General features: G+C 35.2%; 1 protein-coding gene across 3 annotated transcripts in view; it reads right to left on the bottom strand.

Annotated features, from left to right (window-relative positions):
- SLC25A12 (solute carrier family 25 member 12) overlaps positions 1 to 12,701 on the bottom strand; it is a 49,294-nt gene that overhangs the window by 23,583 nt on the left and 13,010 nt on the right. For all 3 annotated transcript variants that reach the window (XM_075756663.1, XM_075756664.1, XM_075756665.1), the window contains exons 5-7: positions 4,867 to 5,006; positions 2,459 to 2,605; positions 1,275 to 1,413 (exon numbers count right to left, since the gene is read on the bottom strand). In XM_075756663.1, the coding sequence (XP_075612778.1) occupies positions 1,275 to 1,413; positions 2,459 to 2,605; positions 4,867 to 5,006 (426 nt within the window). The remainder of the gene's footprint in view (positions 1 to 1,274; positions 1,414 to 2,458; positions 2,606 to 4,866; positions 5,007 to 12,701) is intronic.

Below are 12,701 nucleotides of genomic sequence, written 5' to 3'. Positions count from 1 at the left end.
CACAAATAACTTTAATACCATAAAAACGCAATCTATCACCGAGAAGCAAAATCCACAATGCAAAGGGAAAAGATATCTTTAGGAGAATATCTGTCTTGGAACAGGCCTTTTCAACACAGAGCAAGTCTGACTCCACGACTGATTTACAGTAAGAATTCATCCAAGTCAACAAAAAATCTCATATTAGCAAGCTTAATAAAACCACACCCACGATTTGTGATTCTTGGTTTTGAAGTTCTGCAAAACACAACAGAACACAATAATGGTCCATTATTCACAGCATTAAGGGCAACTGACTCATCTATTGCCATCATGCCCACATTTCTTTCTCTGCTAGCTCTGAATGACCCCAAGCTTAGGTATTCATCTAGCCAAATTACATGACATAACTAGCAAGCTACAGCAAAGAAGTCTGAGCAGTGAAAACACAGTAGCTTTTTTTCACAACACAAATCCAAACAAGATGTATTCATGCATCTGCACCAAAAAACATTGCTAGGCAATTTGTTACCACAATTTGGAGGATGAGGACAGGCATTTTATGCTTTCCTTTACAAACAAAAAGTACACAGAGCATATGAACATAAGCCAAACAAAGAAGAAAAACAATGGAACTTGGCATGGTTTTTATCACACATAGGCTTGGCTGATCCCATCCATAAAGGTAAAAAAAATCAGTGATAAAATCTGTCATAAAATGACTACAGAAGCAATCCACTCATATCTGTGGCAAGACTGAAATATGGCAACTTTTCATATGCACAGGGATTAGCTACATCCTAACAGACATAAATGATATATAAAACCACTCAAACAAGTAAGCACTAAGAAGTTATAAATTATTAGCATTTTTCTAAAAAAGATTTAATCATGGATAAAGTAATTAGAGCTATGAAAACAACATGGAGATTACTGATGATGGATTTTCAAACTTAACCCATTCTATCACATTCCCTAGGAACTTTCTATCTCTAAGCAGCCATGGATCTCTTTCAAGGAGTGGTAAAATCCTCAATAATATACTGACTTGCAGTTATCCATTCAAACTAATAAGGTCAACATGGCTCCTGCCAGAATCTCAATTCTTCTCCTTAATGAGCTAGCTGAAAATCATTACTAACCTGTGATGATGAAAATCATCCTTTAAACATTTTCACAGTAGCCCTAAGCTTGCATACTATTGCAGCTTCTGACTTGCTTTAACCCATATGCAACACCAGATTACAAATTGAACAGAATTAAAAAATTAATAAAATGTAGGAAATATACTTTACCTTTTGTGACTTCAACATCTTTTCTTGTACCTGCTATATTACTGTATATCTTCCTAACAAGATCCATGTTATTCAAAAGGCCATTAAATGCATTGAAATAGGAGAAGCTGACCTGATGTGAAACAGTCCCACCAGCTACCTTTAAAAATTAAATGAATGCAGTTAAGTGCCTTAAGCCCTTCTACAACATCTTATTACAAATTACAGAAACATCCCTTTGTGCAAATAAGGAAGGAATTACAGATATCTTTCTATTCCTGTAATTTTAAGATATTTTTAATAGAAACATGAGGGAAGAATTATTAGACAGGATAGTATTTTTTGGTAAAAAATCAACATTAGGAAATGATCAGGAAATAATCATGTAAGTAGATTATTATTCAATTTATCTGATACACACACTAAATGTCTCACTGAGTATTTTTCTAATAGAGAAATGCATGTAAATGCTACTTTAGATAAAGGCACTAACTGACTTCTTGCATCACATACAGCAGTGACCACTTATTTCAAAGTCTAAAGTTAGTGGATACTATACATTTTACAGAAGACAGTATGTCTTATTAGTTAGGCAAGGCAAGATTTATAGGTAAAATAGTAAGATAAAAGTTATTACTTTATATTTTATGTAACTTTCATTCTTACATATTTTTGTATAGTATATATATTTTTAGTTTATAACTTTTATGTCATTTACTTTACCTACAGATCTTGCCAGACTATCATGGCTGTAACCATTCTACCTCTAGAATCTACATACTGATTTTCCAAATTCTGATCTGAAAAAGAAAAGAAGAGTATATAAAAGGACAGAACTGTAAGTAGTCTCCACCTTTGGAGATCTGTCATATACTCAAATACAAAAATCAGACGCTTTTGTCCTAAATGAATGTTCTTTCTGTGTCAAGTACAGTTTGCCCTGCTTTAGAGGAAAGTATAGTAGATTAACACACTGTTTCCAACGGCACTTTAAGCACGTAAACCAGACTGCCAAGCTTTCCCACTACTGCAGCCAAGGAGTGCTGCCATGTTTCACTGTGCCCACTCTATTATGAAGGTGATAATCTCTAGCACCAAGGCAGTGATAAACAGGTAGGAGAAGACAAAGTGGGAGAGAAGCAGTAACATCTTACAACTTTACAGCTATTAAACTCTGAATTCAAGGCACTTTTCTTTACACTTACCGAAACTAAATTTTCTTCCACAAATGGAGTTAGCATATGTGAGCGAAGAGTAACCATGATGTCATTGAAGTCCAGCCCAGTTATCATACCACTTTTATTTTTGTCCTTCAATGCAAAGGCTTGTCTTGCATGTTCTGTCTGCAGCTCCTAGAATGAATATTCAGAAATAGCAGATAAGAAGCAAATTCTGTAACTCACTGTTCACAGAACTCTCACTAATTTAACATTCTTACAGCATGCCTCAATACGTCCGTGCATGTAGACCACAGCACAACTGAAGTTTAAACTTAAAGGCCAGCTCAACTAAAACAAGAAGTCTGCATAGTGGTTCTATCCATAGATTCATTCCTCTGTCAAAGAAAAGCCTCAATTCAACTGTAAGAAAATATGCACTTTCACTAAATGATTTGAGAAAGAAACTTCACATACACATGTTCTGTCTGCTATCAGTTCCTTTATTAAATACTTAACTGCTAGAGAAACTTCTGATATTGATCTTAAGGACTCAAAGTGAGCTGATCTCTTACACATCCAAGATGAAATATGACTGGGCTATTATAAACCAACTCACTGAAAAGCACTTGAAAATAAACAGGAGGACAGTGAAAATTATATAATATAGATTTAGATTGCCCCCAACAGCTACCTCCCATAATGTCAGAAATGGTCACTCATTTCAGGCAATTTAAAACTCCTATACAATCTGTAAAAACCTTCATATAAAGCACACTGCAGTAACCTAACCTCAACATAATAATGATGGTTGTAAATTCTATGTCCAGAAAAAGTTGTTTCCTTCTATTCAAGCAAACAATAAAGCACATTCAGCTGTCATTCAGATCTCTAGAAGCAGCTAAAATAATAACCATGTTCTGACAGACAGTAAGAAGAGGGCAAACTATCTAGCTTATATCACCTCTACAGTAATTTCTCAAGTCTTATAACCTCAAGATCAAGGTTTTCTAGATCAAGGTGCAACAAGCCTGCTTTGATCCAAGTCCCAAACCCCACAAGATGCTGTTAGACCAAATGAGAAAACCAACCTGATCTAAAAGGAGAGGCAACAATATCCATTACTGCAGCCCATACAACCCTTCCCTACTAAGGGTTTTTATTATATGATGACAGTAAGAGGCTACTGTATCTTACATGACAATATGTTGGAACAATAAACATAAAAACAGAACGGGTATTTATCACTTTGCTCTGGATTCATAACAAAAATATTCTTCTCACTAGCAATCTGGGGTTTTTCCACATTTGTGCCTGGGATCACTTAAAATACGTAGTGTCAAATGCAGGACACAGTTTATTCCTTGAAAGTAACATCAACTTACACTGCAGCCTTGAAAGACTGTGCCAAACTCCACTATCTCAATTTACAATATAGACTTCAGATCCTGTCTAGTTAGAAATGTTTTTCTGGAATCTGCTCTAGATCTATTCTTACCCTGGCAATAATTACAGATTACACAAAAGCACATCTGTCACTCCCTACTTTTAACACTGCATATCCAAAACTATTTAGTACCAAAGGCCAACTCTGGAAGTACATACTCTTTTTTTTCTTCAGGTCTCCTAGACAGAAAACCGTAAGTAATATCATGAGGCGATCACTGCATGTTAATTTATGGAATTCAGTGCAATTACCCATAATTCTGCAAACTCCTTTCTCACGAGTTATAATGTACATTTCTCCTGCTTTCCTCTTCCTACAGCCCTTATAACTCATGTCTTCCTCTACTTCCTTCTAGTATTATGTTCAATTCATAATATGATTTTAGTGTAACTTTTTGGCTTAGCATAAAGACCAGTTCTAGGAGCAAGCTCCTTTAAAGCCTAATCCCTAGAGGGTCTTTCAACAACATCTCAGGAAAGCAGATTTGCCTCCTGCAAAGTTGGCTGCATTTAAGACCAAACTCCCAATATATGTGTGGTAGCACGCACACCAGTGAGAGCAAAAAAGGGTAAGTATTAGGATAACATTTATAAAACTAAAAGAAATGTTAAGGAAGCTAAAACCTTTATATGGGAGGTTACACAGTTAGTAACAATTGGTTATATTAAGGATGCAATCTTTCCCTGGTAGAGGTTAGTTTTGCTATTAAATTCCTATGACAGAAAAAGTGGACCCTCAATCTAGTTTAACAACAATCAGTAAAATGGTTCATTTCATTAACAGTATATTTAGTCGCATTCTGTCATAGGATAGTATAGTTAAAGCACAATGAGTACACACTGCTTATAGAACTGGTATGGAGAAATAACAGTTCATCATAACTGTCAGGATTAGTATCAGTCAGTGATTATCACTACCAGAATAAGCTCAAAAATTATAATGGTATTAGTGTATTATACGAAGTGAAAATGAATTTCCGTTCTACTTTGGAAGAAGGTTAGTAACTGACCTGAAGAAACTGAGTGAACTCTGAATAGTTAAGATGCTTCTTCCTGTTATGTCCAAAATGCAGTCGAATGAACTCACAATCCCAGTTGAAGGGGATTTGAAGATGAATAAGAGTTTGTTCAAATATTTCTTTGACATTTGCTTTGGGGGAGGGAAAAACAACAAGTGAGCTTTGGGATACAGTAAATCTACAAACATTCCAGGAAGGATACAAACAAATAATGTTTTAAGCAGCTGTTTAAGAAGTGTTTTAGTTTGTTAAGAATAATTGCTAACCAAACCTTTATAGACCCGTATAAGAACACATTTGCAACACAACACGATACTTTCTCTATTACTGCATAAAACCTTGGAGTGAGTGTTTTATTTAGTTTTAATTAAGAAGCAATTTCCCTCATACATGACAAATAAGAGCTATTTTGCATTCTGATATAAAAATCAATAGCGGTTCTCAGTCTCTGCTAGGAGTCAAATTAAGCCCTTTATCAAGAGCACGAATACCTGCACTACAATCTCATGCAATATTTGTCATACTAAGTATGGTTTGATTGAAACTTGATTATTACAATCACACTGTCTGAATATGTCTATTGAAGATAGGTATAAGAAATGCCATCTAAAACATATCATTAACTCAGCAGAAAGCACCTTATTAAAAGCTTTTGATAAGGCCTTAGCACAAAAATCAAATCCTATAAAACATAATTGGTAGTCTCAGTTATTAAAATGTTTTAAGATAAGTGAAGATAGAGATGTCCTCTTTTAAATGAAGAAAAAAACTGTCATTTCAGAATATGGAATTCTCTGTACTGTATGCTGAAATCTCAATGCCAAACGTATTATCTGAATTCAGTCAAAAACCTCATCTGAAAAAAAAAGCATGCATTATTCATACACAGCATTGCCATGCTGCAAAACAAGCCTGGGTTTTGCGCAGATTATCCGACCACATAACCAGTATAACCGGACAACTATCCATACCACAGGAACACTTTTCAAAATCCACCTCAAAGTACCTGAATTGATGTGTTTTAGCAACTAATCTAGAACCTGCTAACAACTAAAACAAAATGTGGCATATAGCTTAAATTTAAAACAACGTACAAAGTTATTTTAGCTGAAAACACACGTCTTCTTTTCTATGTTTAGAGTAAACAGTTCTGCTAAATGACAAAATGCAATGAAAACAACTTAATGCCATTTGATAACTCCATCAAGAGCTATCTACTTGCAGTAAATGTATTGCTTTCACTATGCTAGAGGACTACTTCATTCATTCTTTCAATTCTATAGGCATTCTACTAGTTCTGGGTCAAATCTAGGCAAATCACTACATGGCTTTATCCTTTCAGTGAGGATAGGAAAGGGAATGTTCAGAACAAGTCCGTCTCAGAACAGGGACATACAAAGTAGGATTCCTTGGCTAGATCACCTGCTTCACAGTTTGAGATTACATATTCAAAGGGCAGATTATAGCTAGGAAGTGATTTAACTGTAATTTAACCCTTACTTAAAGGTCAAGCAGAGATTATAGTAAAAAAAATGCAATTTAAACCATAGTTTCCACTCCAAGGTAGGCTAAACGAGTTGTTTGGGTAAACGAGAACTTAAAAAACTACCCTGACTACCATAACTGCATACTCATATCTATTCACTGTTATCAATGTGCAAGGTGAGGGTTAAGAAAATGATAAAGCACCCAATACATAGTGCTGAACTATTTTATTTTGCCATACTTCCATTGAAAGATTTGTCTGTAGTAGATTTATTCATCATTGCTAGAGATCAAGGAACCAGGAGAGGTAAATTTAAATCCCCCACCTACCACTGGTTTACGGCAGCTTCTGAACAAGCTACCTAGAGTACTCGTGTATGGCAAACACAGATCAGTGCAGCTCACTATTGAGCTTGCAAAATGGCACTGAACCGGGAACAGAACAGATGACAGGCCTGCTCAATTGGATCTATTGACTTGGCTACTAATGTACAAACAGGGTGCCAAGCAGTGACTACTTATACATCTGTAAAATGGACTTCTCCTACACACTGAGTTCTCCTAATGAAAACTTAGGAAAGAACATGCTGAAGCAGCCAGAAAAATGTAAACTGTGTTTTCCATTGTTTCCAATGATTGCTTCTTTTAAAATTAGAGAAAGCTTTAAAAAGTCTCACTTTTTAAAGAAATTATTCATACATGCTCATATAGACAGATCTTCCAATTATTTTTAATGAGACTTAAGCCCCTGGTCTTTACATAAGTCTCATTCAAGCATTTAATTGTACGCTACTTAAACAATCAAGAATCGGTTCCCTACACTATTGATTTTTCCTTCTTAAAAACATCTACAACTAGTCATCAACACACCACAAGTCAAGATTGTTCAGCACATAAAAATAATACTGGTAAATAAGTTAATAAATTTATATTCAACAGTTGAGTGTCTTGGCACCTGAAGAATCCCAGTAGTGGCTAACTAGCTTTAAAAAACAGTATCCAGATTAGCCTGTTGCTTCTCTGAAAACTGAGGTGCCTTATTAATTTTTCTTCCACAGGCAATCACTCACAATCAGTAACGTATACTGCATGTATTACAGTAGCCTGGGTTTAAGGATATGCTATTGTATCTAATGCTTAATTAATTCCATGTTGGCTTCATTTCTTAAACATTTGGGGTACAGAGGCAAAACCATGTACCTATTGCGAATAACTGACACGGTTAAAGCCATTGAAACTTTTTGAGTACAATTTTCCAAAGCCATTTGGGATTCTCAAAGATCTCTAGATAAGCACTAAAATTTACTACTTCTACCCAAGAGTAGCGATGCTTTCCTCACAATATATCAAGAGTACCTTTTTAATCCAATTTGGTTGGCTATTCTTTTATATTAAAGGAAATAGCCATCACCACAACTAACACCTCGTGTGATGAGAAGCGGCAAACACACAATCACATTTCAGAAATTATACATAATGTGACCATCACCTACACTTTCACCACTTTGAATTGTGATCAAATGTCTTATTTTTAATTTATTTTTTCACAGCAGAAGCAAAGCACTGACAACAAAGAAAACAGGTAACATAAAGGTAAAGATGCTGGTGGGGTTTGTCTTTTTTTTTTTTTATCTCCCTCAGTCAAAACCCAGTAATGCTTCTAAATTAAGATAAACTACAAGTACTTCAAATTTCCAACAGAGCTATTCTGCAGGGGGCAAACAGTGAATTATTTTTAAACCCTTTCATTTTAGTATGACATTTTACAGAATGCATTCATTGTCCCTGTCAATACATGTTGCTCATTTACTAATGTCTTCTCCTACTCTTTGCTCACCTTTCCGCAGTAGAATTCTTTCCTACTGAGCTGATAACTTTCTTTCCAGGTTTATAGCAATACATTTTCTTCTCAGATAGGCATACAAGTCAGCAGCCTGATGACATACTCAACTTACCATCAGCCCCAGGAACAATAAACCTACTACTCTAGTGCACTAGTACATTACCTCCAAGGCGACATGCATTCTCTCAAGATTGCTTCAGAATTTCCCCACCCAATCATTTTAAGCCAATTATAGATGCCTGGAGCAGCTATCTGCAGGCAGCATACACATGACTGGCTCAACCTCCATCAAACACTGTTACCTATTGGGCTCAGAAAAACGATATAAGAAAAACAAAGTTTTTAGGAAATACTGAATTTCACAGGAGAAGGAATACTTTAAGTTACAAATACTATGATGTCTTGCTGATGGCCCATGGTGGGGATGAGTTCAGTACCCCAAGTAACCCTTGAGGTAGTACCTATTATCTTGACTTATCAGCTTCCCCAAGAAGCAGAGTGGAAACCCCACTCAATTCCAGTGCCATCAGCCTGTTAACGGAGTTTGCCTTTCCCTGTTACCAGTGATGGAACACCAATTGTGCTTGTTAGAGACACAAAAATCTAAATGTGATAGTTTTAAATACTAGCATAAGTATGCTAAAGGTTTGTTGTTTAATAGTTTGGTTTTGGTTTTTTTTAAATCTGTCTACTCAAGTCATCTACAATATGTACATATTTCAGCCTTAATGTACATACGCATTTTAACATATTCTATATTGCTATTTTTCACTATTTCTGCTAACAGCAAATTTTACATATTATCACTTTCAAGCATAAAATAAAAAAAAAATCACAGTTAAAGGCAAAAAGACTTTTTTTGTAGCACCTTATGCAACAGAAGTATATTAAGAGTGATCCAAACGTAAATAATATAATAACTACTTTGACATGAAAGCAAAATGACAAGCGGCAGGAAAAGTGAGAAAGCTAATCTAGAAATAGTTACATTGTATTTCTATTCAAAGGATTAGTAATTCTGTTTAAAATTCGTGACAGCCATAACAACAAATTGCTAATATATATAATTTTAATGTGGAGTTCTCCTTTTCTGTTCCCTCTTGCTGAACTATCGCTTTAACCTTATACTATATTATTATTATAAAAAATTAGGGGCTCCCATCTTGCCCTGTTCACAAGTGTTTAAAACTGTGGTTTAAACCTGAAATAATCATACAACAGGAAAGGAACAAACAAAACACATGAGGACAAAATAAAGTCATAACATACAGTGATGCTTCCTACATTATCTATATGCAGGAAGCAAAAGACATATTGAAAACACACAACTAACATATGGCTACCAGGAAGCCAAGAAAAATAGCAGTTCTAGTTTACGGTACACTTGATAAAAACAGGGTGTTTTTCTTATATCCTCAGATCTGTAGCCATGAGATTACAAGATTTTTTTTCTGTTTACATTTTAAAAGGTTTCTAGCCTTTAAGGTTGCAAACAATATTTTATAAAGCAGAACTCTTAAGATTAAATCCAAATTTTCAATCCAAATGCTCTTTTGGAAATGGGGGAGGAGTGAGTACTAGGAGTGATCTGTTTTTTCCTGAAAAACAATAAATACTCAAAAGCAAAGAACCATAACAACATATATTCCACTCCTTTCTCTTGTTCTTCTCATTCACCTTCTTCCAGTGTTCTCAAGCTCTCTGTCCTGATTAAGGGAAATCTGAGCTTTCTCTCCCAGACTAAAATTTAAGAAAATAGACGGACAAGATTTCAGTATCACTGTATATCCAACTTCAGAAACTCTTACATTGATGTTTACTATTTCAGTTCTTCACTATCATGGTCATTTCTACATAGTTGCATTACTAGGATTGGATCCTTCCAAACCCCTTGGTCCCCCTAGTGCCTTTAAAGAAGAGGCCATTATACTCTGTAAAATATTTTTAATTAGATTTTGAGCTGCAGGATGTTTTTAAAAGCCTTATGTTCGGTTCCATAAATATTTTCCAATTATCTCCAAAATACTGTAAAAATTCTGAATACAGAAGAATCACGAACATGAAGGCAGTAAAACTGTTTCAAAATCTCATTATTTTAGCTCTTTCTATCCATACCAGCACGGGTATTTAACTCAAAAAGTGCCTCTGAAATTCCCCAGTTTGATTATCAGAGAATGGCTTTCTTTGTGGTGACTCTACAAGGAAGAACAGCTGGAAAAAGCCTTGAAATTGTACATGCCAATTAAAAGTGATACAGTCCAGATCACTGTATGGTTTGCCAAAGGGATAAATCACAAAGAATCCTTTTACTTCCAGTTAGACCACCTATTTTTGAGAGAAGTTTCAGTGACAGTCACAGACTTCACCTTTTAACCAGTCAGGATTATCTACTTCAACACTGAAGCAAACCAAATAGCTTGAGCAGATTTAACATTCAGGTTTGCTTTAACCTGAATTCAGGTCAAAAGACCTGTGCAGAATAGCAATAAAAAGAAATTTCCTTAGTACAATAGCATTAATTTTATGGAGTCTTTTTAAATATTTCACTTATGTTAAGTAGCTTTAGTTAATTACATCCCATGATCAAAAAAGGAAAGTGGTTGTCAGTCTTCTCTGGTTACAGATAGCAACCCATAACAAGAAAGACAATGCATGGGGGAGGGGGGGGAAATCACTTTATCAGCTTTAGCTGTTACCTTTTACATATCTGATAGTTAAAGCAATATTGTAAGGGCTCATCAGCAACGCATTTCCCATCAAATATTCACCTAGGAATCATTTATGAAGACGTACAAGCATTTGATCAGGAAAAGAAATGCTTTTTTTTCTATTTCTCCATGATGAAAAAGTCATTAAAGCTACGCTATACTGTCACTTGTATCAATGGGTTATTAAAATAGTCATTTTATTGCTTTTTATTCACCAAGCTGACAGCAAGTCCAGTGCAGCTGAAACAGGTAGAGAGTACTGAGCATTCTGTACAGTTTGCTCATACAACGTAGGTCCAATTTCATGTTCTTGCAACGGACCTACTATACAAATAATTGCAGTGTACCATCTGCACATTTATGGTAGTCACTCATACAGGATTTCTGGATGTCCAAAACTCTTGGAAAAATGTTCCAAAGCAGTAAGAAAGTAGATTATATTAAAGTGACAGAAGGCTTCCTGTTTCAACAGTCCCAATGAATATATGATATTGCACAAAGACATTGATTAGCATAGCATAACTGACAAGTATTTCTACCAAATAGTTTCTAAAGAATCAAATTCTTTGTCCTCTTCCATTTCTCAACTTGTAAGTCAGAGATTCTTCTGTAACACAATTTAATTAATATTTTCCTCATTGGAGAGCTGGAAGCTAAACTTTTGAAGAAACAAGTGGCAGACTGACATTCAAGGGGACTGCAAGAAGCTAGAGTGCTCAAGTATGGTCCAAGTCCATGTCAGTAAATAAATCCTAAAAAGCGGATGTGAACCTGACTGGAGCAACTTGCTTTCAAATACAGAGCCAGCTCTAAAAATCAACAAGTACGCTTAACTTTCTCCAAATAACTGAAAATTTGATTAGATCAGGATATTTTTTGAAAATGCTATCCAGTCATACCCAAATGATTTTGAGACGTTATCTCACATCCAGCAAGGCCAGTGTTGGGTTCCAGTTACTGGCCTACCAGACCCAAGTTGATTCTGTATTCCACTCTCCAGCATCTCCACTCCTTGTTCCAGATGCACAGTGCAGAAAAAGCTAAGTAAATCCATGTCACTTCTGGCAAGACTTGCTGGCCTGAGTTAGCTTTGGAATCAGTGCAATGACATCCACACAGCATTGCATCTGTGCTAGAAAATCTTGACTCATGTTTGCTCCCATAACCAACATAGTTTATCTACAGACTGGATATATTACATGCTCATAATAGAGATCTAACTTGTTTGATAGCAATACTCACACTAATTGGCTTAATTAACTCAATTTCAGTATATTTCTAATAATTTATTAAAATATTTAAGACCTAATTTTATATATTCTCCTGGTTTTACATGAAGTAAACTCTGTGCCTTCCTGTTTATGGTGTGAAAATGAAAGAGTGCAGGACTCATTTATAAAACGGCCTCTACAGGCCACAAGACTGACTTGGAAATTGACTGCAGAGTTACCAAATTCTGAATATGACATATATCATCATCCACATTTTTCCCACAGCATTAATTTGTATGATACACCTATGAAGTAAAAGTAAGTAGCCCATGTTACAAACAACAACAAAAAAGCAAAAAGCAATGTTAAATGTGGCAACTGCAGCACAAAAATATGCACCATTTATATGTTACAACATACTATTAAATATAGTAATAACTGCAATGTAATATATTTTGTAAAAACAAGAAACCAATAATAAATTTTAAACTCCCTAAAGAGTTTCCTATTCAAGATTTATCAGCCTCATAAAAAAAATTTAGCAAGAAAGATATGGAAAAATTTGTGCAATTTTCTGTT

The sequence above is a fragment of the Balearica regulorum genome, chromosome 6 (assembly GCF_011004875.1).
Source record: "Balearica regulorum gibbericeps isolate bBalReg1 chromosome 6, bBalReg1.pri, whole genome shotgun sequence".
NCBI lineage: Eukaryota > Metazoa > Chordata > Aves > Gruiformes > Gruidae > Balearica > Balearica regulorum.
Note: the sequence above shows the minus strand (reverse complement) of the source record. Positions and strands in the feature narration are given on the sequence as shown.